General features: G+C 48.3%; 2 protein-coding genes across 12 annotated transcripts in view; one reads left to right on the top strand and one right to left on the bottom strand.

The window, feature by feature from the left end:
• Positions 1–11,487, bottom strand: part of Mapk14 (mitogen-activated protein kinase 14) — a 63,696-nt gene extending 52,209 nt beyond the window's left edge. Inside the window, exon 1 of one of the 2 annotated variants that reach the window (XM_006983103.4) lies at positions 11,202–11,487. In XM_006983103.4, the coding sequence (XP_006983165.1) occupies positions 11,202–11,317 (116 nt within the window). In that variant the 5' untranslated portion in view covers positions 11,318–11,487. The remainder of the gene's footprint in view (positions 1–11,201) is intronic. The other variant, XM_006983104.4, reaches the window with a different exon arrangement.
• A 405-nt stretch (positions 11,488–11,892) lies between these two features.
• The window catches only part of Slc26a8 (solute carrier family 26 member 8), a 58,625-nt gene continuing 53,739 nt past the window's right edge, over positions 11,893–16,778 (top strand). For 5 of the 10 annotated variants that reach the window (XM_006983105.4, XM_042265849.2, XM_042265847.2 and 2 more), the window contains exon 1: positions 11,893–13,369. The gene's annotated coding sequence lies outside the window, so the exon portion shown is untranslated. The remainder of the gene's footprint in view (positions 13,370–16,778) is intronic. The other 5 variants (XM_076558390.1, XM_076558388.1, XM_076558386.1 and 2 more) reach the window with 5 other exon arrangements.

Here is a 16,778-nt window from a genome sequence, read left to right as displayed (position 1 = left end):
TGGTGCCTGTCCTGGATCTTGCTCTATAGACCAGGCTGGCCTCGAACTCAGAGATCCACCTGCCTCCTGAGTGCTGGGACTAAAGGCATGCGCCTCCACCGCCTGGCTTGTCTCATATTTTAAAGACTAAAATGTTGGCAAGAACCTTCAAAATGTAGATGAAGGAGTGGTGCGTGCTTGTCATCCTGGCAGAGAAGAGGTAGGTCTGCCATGAGTCTGAAGTCAGGCTGGTCTGCAGTGTGCTCCAGGCCAGCCAGGACTCTACATCTAGACTGGGTAACACAAACTGGGTGCCGGGAACTGCCAGCACTTATTTCTTTGTTTACCTGACACTCGCTTGCTTTTCTAATGTTTTTATTTTACTTAAGAAGGGGTCTCACTATGTAGTCCTGGTTGCCCTCAACATTGTATTTTTAGGAGAGAAAGGGCCAGAAAATACCAGAGATGCTGGGGGAAACATTACCTTAGTTTGGACTTAATGCTAATGTCTTAAATAAGCTTTCCTTTCCAGAAACATTTGCAAACCCTAAGTGGGTCAGGACAAAAAGAAAACAAAAGTTATTCACATACATTGTTTCTTCACAACACCACAGTTACCCACATGGCCAATGCCATGCATTCTGTGCCAGCTGTCCCAACCATTAAGCTTGGGAGCCTGCTAGTGTTCTCTGAAGCTCCCCTGGAAATGACGAACGTCATGTTGACGGAGGAAGGAACACTCCTCTCTGCCGACAGGTTGAGTGTTCAAGTTTGCCTCTAGTTTTTACTCAAGACCAACTAGTCTAAATATATACAGCTGGATAAATGTTTTCAATTAAGGGTACTTGTTGTCTCCCTAGACCCACCCCCTGAACAAGAGGCAATGTCTGTAATACAGTTTTGGCCACCACAATGGGAAATTGCTATAAATCTTGAGATTAGGAGATACCACTGCTGTTAAGTACACAATACCCTGTCAGACCCCACAACAAAGCATCAACCCCACCCAGAATGTCCACAGATTGAGGAACCGCGTTACACTATGTTTGGGGATATAAATGGAGTTTGGGGATGCAAAGAAGTAACAGACATACACTCTTAATTTGTTACATTTCAACCCTTTTGCCTGGCATCAGTATCAATGTACATTGAGACTGCTCATTTGAAAAGCCCATCCAATCATAAGGCACTCAGGTGCGACCCAAGGAATCAGAAACTAAGCAAGCCAAACTGCAGCATCAAATGAGGGGATGACAGAGGCTGGGGAGATAACTCAGTCAGGAAAGTGACTACACCAGCAAGTGTGAAGACCCGAGTTTGATCCCCACTACCCACATTAAAAACAAACAAACAATCCAGGGGGCCGGAGAGATGGCTCAGTCAGGAAATGATTACACCAGCAAGTGTGAAGACCCGAGTTTGATCCCCACTACCCACATTAAAAACAACAACAAAAACAAACAATCCAGGGGGCCGGAGAGATGGCTCAGTGGGTAAGAGCACTGGCTGTTCTTCAGTGGATCCCGGTTCAATTCCCAGCCCCGACATGACAGCTCACAACTGTCTGTAATTCCCGTATCTGACACCCTCACACAGACATACATGCAGGCAAAACACAGATGCACAATAAATAAAAATTTAAAAACAAAAAGGTATGACTCTCTGCCTGTAATCAACCCCAGCATTTGAAGGTGGAAACAGGAAGGACCCTGAGGACGCTGGCCTGCTAGTCTAACCAATCCATGAGCTCCCAATTCAGTGAGAGATGCTGTCAAAAAATAAGGTGGAGTGACAGAGGACAATAACTGAGGCTAACCTCTGGCCTCCACACACATATGCAAGAACATTTACACACACACATCTATCAGGGAATGACAGAAATATATTAATACAAGATGTCAACATCAATATTTAACTGTAAACAAACACAGTGACTTTTAGGGAGTAGGGTTTTGTTTTGCTTTTTTTTTTTCCTTTTTACAGATGAGAAAGAGAACTAAAATCTTCACCAGCAACTGGTAGACTGGTAATAAAACATAAATAGTAACTATATATCCTAAGTCTAAGTTCAAGGAGATTCAAGCTAGCAAAAGCCCTAAATAAAAGGTCTAGGGGGGAGGGTAAAGGCGGACAGTCAGCCACCAAGGACACTAAGAATAAAGAATCATTTCTGTGAATTAAGTCAGATCTGCTACAGGAATGAAGAAATGCCAGAGGAACTGAGTACCTGCACCAGCCAGACCCCCGAGCTGAGTACTGCAGAAAGAGTAAGGCAGAATTGCGAGCACATGACAAAGCTCCACATGGACGCCAAGCAAAGGGCGCAGGATCGAGACCAGTGCCTCTCACACCCCTCTTCCACTAAAACAGCCTTCCAGAGCCTTCCCACGTCAAAAGAGGGTTGTTTTGTCTTCTGACCTTCTGTGGGCACATGCTGACGTCATCCTTTCCAGATCTGAATCACCAGATGGAAAAGCTTCCCTGACACAGATTTCCAATACATATCTTGGCATCAAGCTGCCCTAGATGTGACAGGCTACTAGAATGTCACTGAGCTGAGAGAGACAGATTCTTTAGAAATATAACGGCAGCTCTGAGATGAGAACAGACACTGAACAGATACAAAAAAAAAAAAAAAGCTACAAAGACTTCCGAAGCAACCCTCCTGCTTTTGTGTGGAGGTCAGAGGTTGACCTTAGGTGTCTTCCACCTTGCTTTCAGACAGGCTTTCTCACTGAACCTGGAGCTTACCAGCTTGGCTGGGCTAGCTGGCCAGTCCCTGCCACCCCAGCGCTGAGATCACAAGTGTGTGTCATGCCCACCTCTGACGTGATGCCCGGAGTCTAACTCAGGTCCTCATGCTTTCATGCCAGCACTCCCATCTCCCCAGTTCCCTTGCTTTCTTGGTCTTCAAAACAATGCCTTGCACTAGCAATGCTAAATTAATGAATTAATCCTATCACTTGGGAGGCAGAGATCTGTCTAGATTTCTGTAAGGAACAGCCAGGTGTGGTAGCACACACTTTTAATCCCAGCATGTCTTGCTTGGGAAAGACACACGACTTTAATCCCAGGAAGTGATGGCAGGAAACAGAAACAGAAAGGTATATAAGGCGTGAGGACTGCTTTTAGGCTTTTAGCAGCAGAGGCTTCCAGTTTGAGGGAACAGGAGCAGCTGAGAAATTGGCAAGGTGAGGTTAGCTGTGGCTTGTTCTGCTTCTCTGACTTTTCAGAATTCACCCCAATACCTGGCTCCTGAGTTTTTATTAATAAGATCTTTTAAGATTTGTATTACGCCGGGCGGTGGTGGTGCACGCCTGTAATCCCAGCACTCGGGAGGCAGAAGCAGGTGGATCTCTGTGAGTTCGAGGCCAGCCTGGTCTACAGAGCTAGTCCAGGACAGACTCCAAAGCTACAGAGAAACCCTGTCTCAACCACCCCCACCCCCCAAAAAAGATTCGTGTTACAGCTGGCACAACGTGGGGCTCGAACTCACAATCCTGAGATTAAGAGTCTCGTGCTCTATGACTAAACTAGCTGGGCCTTTTAAGATTCGTGTTACAATGAGCCGGGCAGTGGTGGCCTTTAATCCCAGCACTCGGGAGGCAGAGCCAGGCGGATCTCTGTGAGTTTGAGGCCAGACTGGTCTACACAGCAAGATCCAGGACAGGCACCAAAGCTACACAGAGAAACCCTGTCTGGAAAAAACCCAAAAGATTCATGTCACACTGCTGACTGTGCACTTCAGGCTTAGAGACACAACCTGTGCACACTCTGGGGTAGAGCTGCAGGAGGGCACACGTACAGCTTCCTTCACGTCCCAAGCATAGAGAGTGACAAGGCCTAAGAGGAGGAGGTTTTGAGGGAAACATGGAAATCGGAACCATCTTTCAATGCAACAGGAGCGAACATGTTCAGGGGCTACAGTTAGTCAGACAGCAGGTCTAGACAGAATAAACATTTGTTCTAGTACCTTTCTGTTATGTTGCCATGGGAATCTATGTTTGCAGGAACTTACTTTCTGCAGCCAGATGGTAGAGCAGTAAAGGGAGACAGCTTCAAAGAATGGAGAAGGAGCTCACTCACATGAAGGCAGCCAAGACAGGACAGAGCAGAACTGTTACACGGCATCTTCCATGCCTATCTGTCCCATCTACTCAACTCAACAGTCCTCACAGCCAAACAACATCAGTGCCAGGGAACATAATGAGGGAAAGGCAGAGGAATGGAAAACAGACACAGGGCCAAAGAACAAAATAAATAGGATATGAAATACTCGGATACCCCAAGGAAGATAAAAGCAACTTAAAATAAGACCCAGTAGTGAAAAAAAAAAAAAAAGCCTCAAAGCCAAAGATGTTAGAAAACGCTCAACCCTCCAGCAGCTCATCTCCCTTTCCCAGCTGAACCCAACAGCTAATCTCTTTGCTCCCTTCCTTTTGGCAACAAAACTCTGAAAAAGTTGAAGCAAGCCCATGTCATTTAGAGAGTTGGAATGGAGGACCCTGAATTTCCAGAGCTCAACACAAATTCTGGCTCTGGCACTCTGGACTGGTGGAGTGAGAGCGTCAAGCATAGGTCAGAGCTCTGCAATGATTCATCTCTCTTGTGCTATCCTAAACCACAAACAGTTCCTCTGACAGTTAAAGAACAGAAATGAAAAACTAGAGAACAAAATCCCAGCTCTCTCCTGTCTATAACCCACCTCAGCTTCCTTTCTCGGAATAAAAGCTGTTCTTACAAAGGCAAACATGACCTTCCAGAATCCCTACCAGCTGCAAACCCCTTCCCCTTCTGATTGCTCCCCAGATTCATTCAGCTCTAGCTATGATGATCACACAGCACAGGGTCTTTGTTTTTGTTAATCTTTCAATCCATAAAGTCCTTACCTCCTCACCCCACCATGTCCAACCCCTTAGGTCTTTCCTTAACTGTCATTTCAACCACCACCCTCTTGCTTAAAAGTGCAGCACGGGATGGCAAACAGGAGATGCGTGCTGGTATGTGCAAGGACCTAGGTTCTTCAGCACTGGGAGGAAGAAAGAAAACAGTCAAGCCGCTCTGCGCCTTCCTTTCCATGTCCCATAGTTCCAATACCACTTTCCCTCCGACACCAAAAATGTGGCTTATTTTTTTCCACTGTCACCACAGCACAGCTTCAGAAAGGAGAGCATTTCACACTTTATTAACATTCCATACTGTGTACCTGAAGAACAAGCCCCTCAGTGAAGTAACCACACCACACACAGAGCCGTCCCCTGGAGAGACAGATGAGCCCACAATTCTGTATCTTTTCACCTGTCACCACGATCTATCCATTTCCCCAAGACCAAAACTTGGCGACTGTCACAGACTCACCTGTACTATGTATCTCACTGTCATCCTGGAATGAGAGCATGCTCAGACCCTGGAACAACCTCTAAAGTGTATTTTACAGAACACGATCTTTTCTTCTCTGTAACAAATTGGTAAAGCCTTGTACACCGGGAAACTGGTTAGTCCTCACTACAAATGTGCTTAGCGCACTTTACAGAGATCAAGCTTCTAAAACTGAAACTTAAAAAAATTCAAGTTTAAAGAAAGTTCTGGTTTTGTTTCCTCAAAACATGTATACAGTTTGCATGTCCATGACAAGCCTGAGCGGAACCCCTGGGTAAGGACACTACACTGAGTGCACGTACGGCAGCAACTGGACTCCTCTTGGTAGGGCAAATCGGCTTTGTATCAAAGTTCACACAGAATAAAAATCTGAGGCATTTCCAGAGGCCTAGCAAGGTTTAGTTAGTTCATTTTTATACACTGTACTTATACAACACCAGCATGGTTGGTCTTAACTTCCCATAAATACACACTGATAAATTCCAAGTGAATGGTGTTCATAAATCCAGAAGTCACCTATCAGAACTACCTAGTTTTTCAGGAGAAAATTTCATCTGAGCATTAACTTCATTTTTCATTGATCAATTCTGAGGGAGTACGTGACTTAAAAGGGTTGTCATTTACCCTTTAGATCAGCTGCACGGTGACACTGTAGATTACAGACCTCTGTCCCGTAATCACAACTTTATTGCAAAGACTGTACAAGAGGCTGTCACCACACAGCTTCAGCAGGCCACACTGATGAGAAGATACTACTCAAGTGCTGGGACCCCAGACCCCAAACCAAAGCTGCTCTGGCAAGTGTCTCCTCTAAATAAACCCAGCTCATCCACACAACTAGGTTAAAATGCCAGCCTGGAGGCTGGAAGGCAGCTCAGTGGATAGATAACATGCTTAGCATGCACAAGACCCTGTTCCTCCTAACAACACAAAAGGAGAAGAGAGGAGGAAAACCGGCCTCCACGGAGTTAGGAAAGGAGTAACTGATGAGGCTTTAAATGACAATATCCGATACACTGCAGAATCACATTAAACGCAGTTCATACTAAAGTGACTGAGTCCAAACAATTCCTCCACATTTGAGCCCTAAGTCCTAGGGGTCAGCACAGTTCACAACACTGCCCACCGAAGGCAAGGCAGCACAGATCATCTGAGGCTGAATTAAAGAGAAATCGAAATCAAAAGCGGGAGATCTGAGAAGCGTGGGGTCCAGTGATAAGCTAGGAGTGGGAAATGGAATTCAATAAGACAGAACTATATAGCTAGCTTGGTTGAACACTTAAATCAGTCTTTCTCCCCTCTTCATACAAACCCTTGCCAGTAACTGGCTGGAGAGATGACTCAGAGGTTATAAGCACTGGCTACCAGAAGACCTGGGTTTTGTTCCCAGGACCAACATGGTGGCTCATAACCATCTGCAACTCCAGTTTCAGAGGATAAGATGCCCCCTTCTGGCCTCCGAAGGCACCAAGCACACTGTGTCCTACAGATAGATACATTCGGACAAAAAAACCCATACACATAAAAATAAATAAATCTAAACACACACACACACACACACACACACACACACACACACACACACACATTTGTCAGCAACCGTGTTCTGGGTGGTTTTGTCTGTCTATGCTGTTCTTCGGACAGGGCTTCATTTTACTCTGCAGGCCAGGCCGGCCTCAAATTCCGGTGGGAGTTATTAATTGTATTTAAATGTTTCTTATTAAGACTGGTAACATTCAGCTAACTATTCAGTTAAGTGGAAGCTAAAAGCATCTTGGTATCCCACTCCTGAGGTACCAGCACTGGAGAGGCTCAGGCATAAGGATCAAGAGTTCAAGGCCATCCGACTGTCTTGAAGAAAGGAAAGCAGAAAAAAGCAGGGAGGGAAGGAAGAAGAGGAATGAGCTATTACAACTAAGAAAGATTTCTCACTGGTCACAAGTCAAGAAAGTCATCTTTTCATTCCATGGAGTTTTGTTTTTACCCTGGCTCATTCAAATACAATTAATGATGAATGGCTATTAATACTTTTTAAAAGGCCTTATTTATTTTTGTTATATTTACTGGAATAATCTTGTCCTATATAGTGCATTAAATTGTTGGTTTCTTAGAAGAACTTACCATCTTTAGCTACAAGTTTTGTTACATGTTTACATGCCGATTATAAACTATGTATCACCATGCCTACAACACAGTAAGCAACCCATAAAATGTAGCCATTAAACTCATTCCTCTGCAAGTCCAATGACGAAATGAACCGTCTCTTCTGCACTCTATCTCAAGAACCTAGCCCTGCTTGGGGGTATGCAATAAATACTGGTGACTAAGTGGTTACAGACGATCCAGAAGAGATTCTCAATTCTCACTCCCAATGGACGGTGCTCAAGTGTGCCCAGCAAGGGGCTGGAAAGACCCTTCCCCAGGGAAGGCGCTGAAGTTCCTGTTTGTATTTCCTTAAATTCACCACAGAGATTTCCCCCTATGTCCCAAACCACAAAATCAATGCTTTGCAACAGTGTGGTCTTAAACAATTTTGCTTCATTTCCCTCTACAGACAAAGAACAAAGTTCCTTAAAACTTGAAGACTTAGTTTAGTTCCCTTTACTCTTTTTAAAAAAAAGGTACCTGTATAACCATATCAGCTCTCAAATTTCTAGTCTGGTTCTCATTGATCCTGGATTCACAACTGGCTGGTCACTACATAGGTTGCTACTTGACTTTTTGTTTTGTGTTGTTGCTGTTCACTGCTGAGTGCAAATTAAAATAAAAACAGGCTTGAACTTTAAAAAAAAAAAAAAGCTACACATCAAAGTGTGCCACGACCCATTCAGAGATACCTTTTTGAAGAGACCTCAGGTCCAGCTCAATAAGCCATACAAAAAATGCTGTGAGGCCTAACCCTCACTGATGTGTTATCAACTAAACTGCCTTCTCTCTCAGGGCTTTAGTCTAAACCCCCTCAATTACTTGGATTCAAATGGACTTCATTATTTTCTAACATCAAATGGTCTCAGAGGATAAGGGTGGAGGAAAGGGAACACAAGGCCCAAAGCAGGCTCAAAAAGAAATTCAAGAAGCCAGGCATGGTGGTGCACACCTCTAATCTCAGCACTTGGGAGGCAGAGCCAGGTGGATTTCTATGAGTCCAACGCCAGCCTGGTCTACAGAGTGAGTTCCAGGACAGCCAAGGATCGAAAGACAAAAAAGAAAAGAAAAAAAAAGAAAAGAAAAGAAAAGAAATTCAAAAGGTGTTTTCAGTTGCACCTAAAAAGCTGCCAGCTGAAAACACAACTTTGGGCCTGGAGAAATGGCTCAGTGTTCAGTGCTCCTGTAGAGGACCCAGGTTCAATTCTTAGCACCCACACGGCAGCTCATAACTGTCTGTAACTCCAGTTCCAGGGGCTCCATGGCACCAGGCATTCATGTAGTACACACACATATGCATGCAAGCAAAATACCCATACACATAAAATAAAATGAATCTTTAAAAAAAGAAAATACAACTTCAAATAACTAGAGAGAGGTATTTGCTCCGCCATCATGCACAATTTTAGTTATCTTTTCTTCCATCCATAGGTTATAGGCTACATCTTAAATCTCTGGTAGAAACTCTGCCTCTCTGAAAAGACATGCAAGGAACTGAATAGTGGTGTCACTGAAGGAAGAGAAAACATGGCTGGGGAACAGAAACAGGCGACTTTTTGCTATATACCTTTTTAAATTTTATACACAACGAATTGCTTTGTGTTGTTTGTGTGTTGCTGGGGATGGAATGCAGGGCCTCCCATATGCAAGGCCAGGGCTGTACCATGAGTTCCATCACTGGACCAGCATCACCTCCTTTTTAGATGCTGTGTGGTAAGTCCTTTCAAACTGTGAGATTGTGCTCAATTCTACTTCACAGGAGAGAACAGCACTGGAGGAAGTGGTGTTGGTGAGCTTCCCTGCAAACCGGCTCCGGCCAGGGCAGCAGTGTCCATAGAAACCTTGCAAGTTCCCCACCCAGATGCCTTACAGTGGAGCTACTCTGTTGCATCACTCCCTGAGCATTCAAATGGAAACAAAAGCCTGATACTGTAACCATTAGGAATGAAAAATGGAGGTATGTTAATGAGCTATTAAATATTAGAGAAATAATGACTATAACAAACCAATCACAAATACCCACGAGAGAGGTGTATTACTGCCCTTTCCTTGAAAATGCAATCTGCCATACTGTAAACAGGGCAGCAAGATGACAAGGCTGGTGCCATCTGCAACATAACTTAAGCAGCTTGCACCAGCAAATGTAACAGGATCTGTTGCAGGACACGATTGCACAATCTCAATTACCCAGAAGATTCTACCAAACAGGAAATTCATGGTGTGACTTTAAGTAACACAGGACTCATACTTAAAGATTAACACATCCAGAAGCCTGGAATTTGTTCCGAAACAAAACAAACCATTTCAGAGACTCTTTCGAAAGCACGAATGCATATAAATTACTAAAACATAGGAAGAGCTAATCTGTTGAACCTGATGTTTACCTTCAGCTCCAGAGCTCAAAGATGATACTATGTCCAAAATCTACTCTATGAATCCTTGAACGTTCCTAAAACACTTCTGGAGTGGAAATTTTATGGTATGGATTTAATTGGAAACCCACTCCTAGGGCCTTGCAGGGTGGGAAAAGCCTTTATTCTCAGCGATGGCAGATGAGATCTCTGTGAGTTCCAGGCCAGGAGCGTGAGGTTCAGGCCAGCCAGAGATATACATAGTCTCAAACGAACAGCAACAAAATAAAAAACCACGGTGTGAATGAAAGCTGAAAAACATCGTTTCCTCTACTATATGTGTCCCAGGTTCTCACGAAAACCACCATGTACCTCGATCCTTAAAAGCTGATAAATCTCCCCTGCAAATCTTCGAAGGGACTTAAAAAAGAAAAGCATCCCAAGGAATTATTTCAATTAAAAACCATCTACACCTTCAAGCACTAGTCCTATTTTTTTTTTATCTTGAGAAAGCCCAGTGGGTCAGAACCCCTCCGTCTCCGCATGGAGACTGTTTTGTCCATCAATACAGAAATGAGCAGTGGTAGTTAACTAAGCGGCGAGCTGTAGAGTCCTTGCAGGCGCGGCCACCCTCCCTCCCCGAAAAGGAAATACGCTTTCAAACGAATCGGAAACACACCACGCAAGCTGGCACCGCACTCCCCGAGATAAAGTCGGTATTTTAAGCTCTTCGGGGTGCTGCTAATTCATGTGCGAATTCCAAAAGAACGTTTCCTAAACCAGGATTTATTGATGGAGGCTTGCAAAAAAAAAAAAAAAAAAAAAAAAAGAAGAAAAAGAAAAGAAAGAAAAAAAATTCCGGGAAAGGAGCGCTTTTTCTTGCAAGTTTCGTTCAGGTGACCGCAGTCCTAGGGTCAGGCTCTGCCCTACTGCTCCTCGCAGAAGCTCCGCCCGGCTGGCTCGTCTGCACTCCAGGGCAGGGCTCCTGCGTCCAAAGTGGCCGCACCCGGGGACAGGGTCCTCAGGCTGCACGGCTGCAGAGGGACCCCGGGAGCCACCATCCTCTTAAGCAGAGAAGAGTGCAGAGTGGAACACCACCGCACGGCGCCCACGGCGCACCCGCACATGCTTCACCGCGTACCTGCGCGTGCAGAGAGGGTGAGGGGTGCAGGACACGCGCCGCTCCTACTGCACCCCCCTGCACCCCCCCACGACGCCCGGAGGAGAATTCCTGCCGCTGGGCGCATCGCTGAGCTGTGGGGACAGGCCTGGCCGTCAGGCATGCAGGGGCCACCCTGCTGGCTCCACCGCGTCGCGTCCCCCCACCCGAGGCCCGGCGACACTCACCACACCGAGCCATAGGCGCCCGAGCCCACGGGGGACAGGTTCTGGTACCGCTCGGGCACCTCCCAGATGGTCTTGTTCAGCTCCTGCCGGTAGAACGTGGGCCTCTCCTGAGACATCTTCCAGCGGCGGCCGCGGGGCGAGGAGGTGGCCGAGCGGGGGCCCCTGCCTGCAGCCGCACGCTCTCTCCTCTGCGCCCGCCCGCCCGCTTGCACGCTCGTCCGCGGCTTGGCCGGACCCTGTGCCCGCCGCCCGCGCAGGTGTGGAGGCTGCTGCGACCCCCGGCGCCGGGGCCCCGGTCAGCCGCGGCGGCGGCTCCTCCGAGCCTCGGCAAACCACGCGGGAGCCGGCTGCGCGGCTCGAGGCGGCGCCCGCCGCGGTGCCCCTTGCAGCCGCTGCCCCCGGGGGCCGACGCCGCACGACCGCCGCTCGCTCGCGCTCCGCAGCGCCCGCTCGGGCTCCTGTGGCCGCCGGTCCTCCAGGCAACGACCGGGAACCTCTCGCAGGACTCTCGCGAGAACAGCTCCCGAAGGCGACGCTCGGCCAGCCGAGATCTTACCCAATATGGAACCTGCCCCGTGGGAGGGGGGCATTGGCGAGAGGAGCGCGCAGAAAGCCGGGGTGGGGGGGGTGAGGGGAGGGGAAGGGGGGGAAAGGAGGGACAGGCAGCTCTCGCGAGAAGAGAGGCCCGGCTGGGGCGCCCAGGCAGGAACTCTCGGGGACTGGTCTGTCTTCCAGGGCGCGGAGGAGGAGCCGCCGCCGCCGCCGCCGCCGCACAGGCCGCGCGCGCCTCCTTGTGGTCGGCTGGGCGAATTTGCCCGGCGCCATGGCGGCCAGGCGCTGGGACGGCGTCGGGCCGAGAGCCAGGAGATCTTTGAACTCCGAGCCACCTGCTCGGTGGAACCCGCCGTTTCCAAGAAACGCTTGCGAGAACGGACAGGCCGGGTCCGGAGAGCTGTGTTGCATTCCTCGCTGCTCAAGGACACGGGGCTTTGCTGGCGGGGGCGGGCGGGGGACGCTGATGAAATCGGCCCCGGAGGGCAAACGTGAGCTCTGCCTCGGAGCTCTCCCTGCAGACGCGCCCGGGAGCGCTTCAGCGTTCTCCAGCTGAAGGACCACCCCCACACCCCACCCCGGGAAGTGCCAGAAGGAAATTCCGGGGACCCGCAGGGGGTCTAAAGGACGAGGTCAGAAGCAGTTCATCAGGCTTGGGCACTGTCAGGCTGGGGACCTGCCTAGCGTTTGCAAGGGCCCCGCGGGGTTCGATTCCCGTACTGGAAGGGAGAGGTACATATGTATACACACACACACACGTCCTACCTGCATTTTATATATATACATATATATGCATATATATTTCATTTCAGGAAGGTCTCCTCTTCCACATACATACACATATAATATAGTGTGTATGTGTACACACACACACACACACACACACACACACACTATACAGCCTGTAATCCCAGCACTTGGAAGGATCAGGAGTTCAAGACCAGCCTCTGCTATGTAGTGAGTCGTTAGACGCCAACCTGGGCTATTATGAGACCGTATCTCAAACACCCCCAAACCCATTACTGGGCTTTGAGCCTGACTCCTGCCCTTTAGAGCCATCCAAAAAATGTAGACATTTAAAGGAAACTTTGGAGACTCTGAAGACTCTAAACGTAGAGAATTTTAAAGACTTAGTGCCTCGGGGAGTATGGAGAACGGGGCGGGGCGGCGAGTTCTGACAGCCTCGCTTTTAGACAAGTCCGTCGGCCCTGGCTCCTGTTTCCTGCAGGAGAAATCCTGCCCTACATTCCCACCTAGTGGAACCTTCTGTAAAAAACTAGTAAGGAATGTGAAAGGGGAAAGTTCAGCCCCACACCTGCCTCCCTCCACCCCGGCACGACCAAGTGCATGCCTACGTTTGTTACTCTGAGCAGGAGGAAAGGCACCTCTCAGTCTCTATTTCCGGAAGACTCAGAGGGTGCCCACGGCCCAGGTGTGGAGGGCAGCCAGGTACCCTTCCCCTCGCCCCAGATGTCACCCGCACAGCCGGAACGCCGGCGGGTTCTGCAGCAACGGCTCGGGAACTGCCGGCCTCCGCGTCCGCAGCGCCGCCGCCAGCCAGGCTGCAGCCGAGTCTGACCCCAGCGTCTGCGCTCCCGCCGGCCACCGGGAACCAGGTGAGCCTCGGGCGGGAGCCGACGGGAGCACTGGCTGCAGCCCGGGAGCCGAGAAGCCGCCGTGCGTCCCAGGGCGGGGCTGCTTGGGTCACCTGCAAGGCCAGGAGGGTCCCAGGCACTCTTTCAATTCTTTGCACAACGAGTAGGGGAATGAATGAATGAATGAAAGAATGGAGATTGAATGAATGAAGAACGAATGGCGGTGGTCCCTGGAACTTCTCTCTGGAAAGGCCGCGTGAAACAGCAGCGACAAAGAGACAAAGTGGGTTTTGCAGGCTGGAGCCTTTCAAAATTCTCTCCTCTGTGTTGGCAACAGCTGAGAGAACTGGTCTGTGGGCTTCGCCACACTTCCGCCCATCTGGTTCCTCCTCAGGCCTCGGCCCGGGGCTCCTTAGCCTCTCACACCTCACTGCTTTTGTGCATTTTGTTCTCTCTGGCTGAACCCTGCCCCTCCACCCCCTCCACCCTTGCCTGTCTTCCAGTCAAGCCCCTGTTTATGGATTATGCGTTGAAGCCTTCTCCGTTCAGTCCCGTGATGGGTGTCTCTCCAACACACCCCCTGGCTATCACACTGTGTGGCACCAAAGGAAGGTGTTCCCGCGTTGTGTTTATGTGACCTGTGGTCAGTGGCTGGAGGGCTGTCACCTTCAATCATCGCCTGCGGCTAGTATTTGCTAATGCCTTTGCCGTATCCCTGTACACTCTCCGTTAAGACGGAGAGAGTCACAGGCAGCGAGTGGTTTGGGTTGGGAATGACACATGCTTATTTTTAAAAATTGGAAGTGAATTTTGCCTAATGATTATAGGAAGCATATCAGGTGAAAGATATTCTTTTTTTTTTTTTTTTTTTTTTTGGTTTTTCGAGACAGGGTTTCTCTGTGTAGCTTTGCGCCTTTCCTGGAGCTCACTTGGTAGCCCAGGCTGGCCTCGAACTCACAGAGATCCGCCTGCCTCTGCCTCCCGAGTGCTGGGATTAAAGGCGTGCGCCACCACCGCCCGGCTGAAAGATATTCTTGCACCTTAATTTTCAGGGTTTCATGTCTTGTTGGGTCAAAATTTTATATATCAGGTTACATTTTTTTTTTTGCATTTAAATATTCCAAATGCAGATTCTTTGAATCAGTCAGTGAGTGGGTGGATGGATGGGTGATGGATGATGGATGGATGGACAGATGGACGGATGGATAAGGGCATTGGAAGTTGTGAAAGAGCTGGGTTAAAGTGCTTGTATTTTAATAGTGTTCCAAATTTAGCAGTAAGAATCTGATTAAAGATAACTAGAGGCTGGGGCTATGGCTCACGGTAGAGCAGCCTAGCGTGTGAGGCCCTCGGGTACATTTCCAGCACAGGAAGGAAAAAAAGGAATTGAGGCGTGGATGGTGGCATATACCTGTAATCCCAGCATTTGATAATGGGCCAGGAGGACTGGAGTTCAAGGCCAGCTAGGCTGCATGAGACCCTGTCTTAAAAACTGAAATTGAAAAAGCCAATCCCAGAAAGACAGCCAGCTTAGACTATAGCACGCTTACATGCTACTCTATATCAGAGTCACGCTGCTGCCCTCCACCTCTCTAAAAAAGGTCCCACTATGGCTGGCCTGGAACTCCCAGAGATCTGCCTGCCTCTGCCTCTCTCAAGTGCCAGTGCTGGGATTAAAGGTGTGCGCCACTGAACGCGGCTCACCCAGCTCCTTAAAACACACTTTTGTGCTGCCCCAGAACTTCTGACTCGGGAGGTCTTGCTCAGTGTGGCCTACAAGTCAGTAGGAAGTTCTGCACATCCCAGCATGGTGGAAAGGGTCCTGCTGGTGTGTGAGATGCTGCTGGGGTTTTTATGAAAGCAAAAAGAAATGGAGGAGTTGGGGAGATGGTTCCATCAGTAAATTACCTGCTGAGAAAGCGTGAGGACCTGAGTTTAGACCCCAGAGCTGGCATGGGGAAGGCGCAGGGAGCTTATGACCAGCCTGTCTGGCTGAATCAGTGAACTCTTGTTCAGTAAGAGACCCTGTCTCAAAATATGATGGAGGGGGCTGGAGACCAGATTCAGTGATTAAGAGGCTCTTGTGGAGGACCTGGGTTCAATTCCCAGAATCCATATGTTGCCTCACAACTATCTGTAACTCCAGTTCCAGGGGATCTGACACTCTCTTCTGGCTTCTGAGGACACCAGGCATACACAATGCACATTTATACACGTAAAAGTCAAATAAAATAGAATAAATAAGTCTTTACCAAAAAAAAGTTGGAGAGCATAGACCCCTGGCCTCCACTCCACACATACTCACTTACGTTACACACGTGCATGCATACACACAAACACCACATACATACACTACACACATGCATGTATACATACAAACACCACACACACATACATGTATACATACAAACACCACACACACATACACTAGACACATGCATATGTACACACAAAAAACACAATATGCATATGTACACACAAACACCGCACACACACAAACACTATACACATGCATACATATACACAAACACCACACACACATGCATACATATATACAAATACCACACACACACGCATACATACACACAAACACCACACACACATGCATACACACACACAAATACCACACACACATGCATGCATACACACAACACCACACACACATGCACCACACATAGGCATGCACACAAACACACATACACAAAGTCATGGAGTTGGAGCAATTCCTGAGGCTTCTAAAGGAACTGATAATAAGGAGGTCATGTGTTTCCCCTTGATGCTTCAGGCAGACATGTGATGTCACAGGCAGCGCTCTGGCGCTCTACCTTGTCTCTCCACCGTGGCTCCAGGGTTTTGTTTGGTTCGTCGGTTGGTTTTGTTCTTTCCAACCTTTTCTAAAGGACTTACTAACCTCTCCCTAGACCATCACTACGCTGAGGGTCTCTGACTGATGCTTTTGCCTTGACCTCTCCATCTCCAGCCCTGTTCAAAACAGTGTCTCCCACTGACAGAAAGCTTCATATCTGCGCTGTCCAGGCAGGCAGCGACTACTGTGTGTGAGCTGTGTGTGAGCCACTGTCGAGCTGAGGGACTGGGACTGTGTTTAAAATTTTCTCTTTATGAAAGTTCCATTTAAGTGGTAAATTTAGTAGCCAGTTGGCTCAGCATGCCGGACCACACAGCTCAAGACAGCATCTCTGACTCAATCTGTCTTCTCAAGTAGATCCCATACGTACATGACTCCTGCTCAGACTCCAGATGACTAAGACATCCAGGACAAGTCACACATCCAGGACCCTCTGGAAGTGACTTTTATTTGGCGTGTGGTTTTGTTTATTTTGAAACAGAGTCTCATATAGCCCAAGCTGACCTCTGGCTTGCTATGTAACAGAGGCTAGTTTTGAGCCCCTGATCCCCCTGCCTCTGTGTC

Source organism: Peromyscus maniculatus, chromosome 21 (assembly GCF_049852395.1).
Source record: "Peromyscus maniculatus bairdii isolate BWxNUB_F1_BW_parent chromosome 21, HU_Pman_BW_mat_3.1, whole genome shotgun sequence".
In the NCBI taxonomy this organism is placed as follows: domain Eukaryota; kingdom Metazoa; phylum Chordata; class Mammalia; order Rodentia; family Cricetidae; genus Peromyscus; species Peromyscus maniculatus.
The sequence above is the reverse complement of the archived record's forward strand: the minus strand, read 5'-3'. Positions and strand labels throughout refer to the sequence as shown.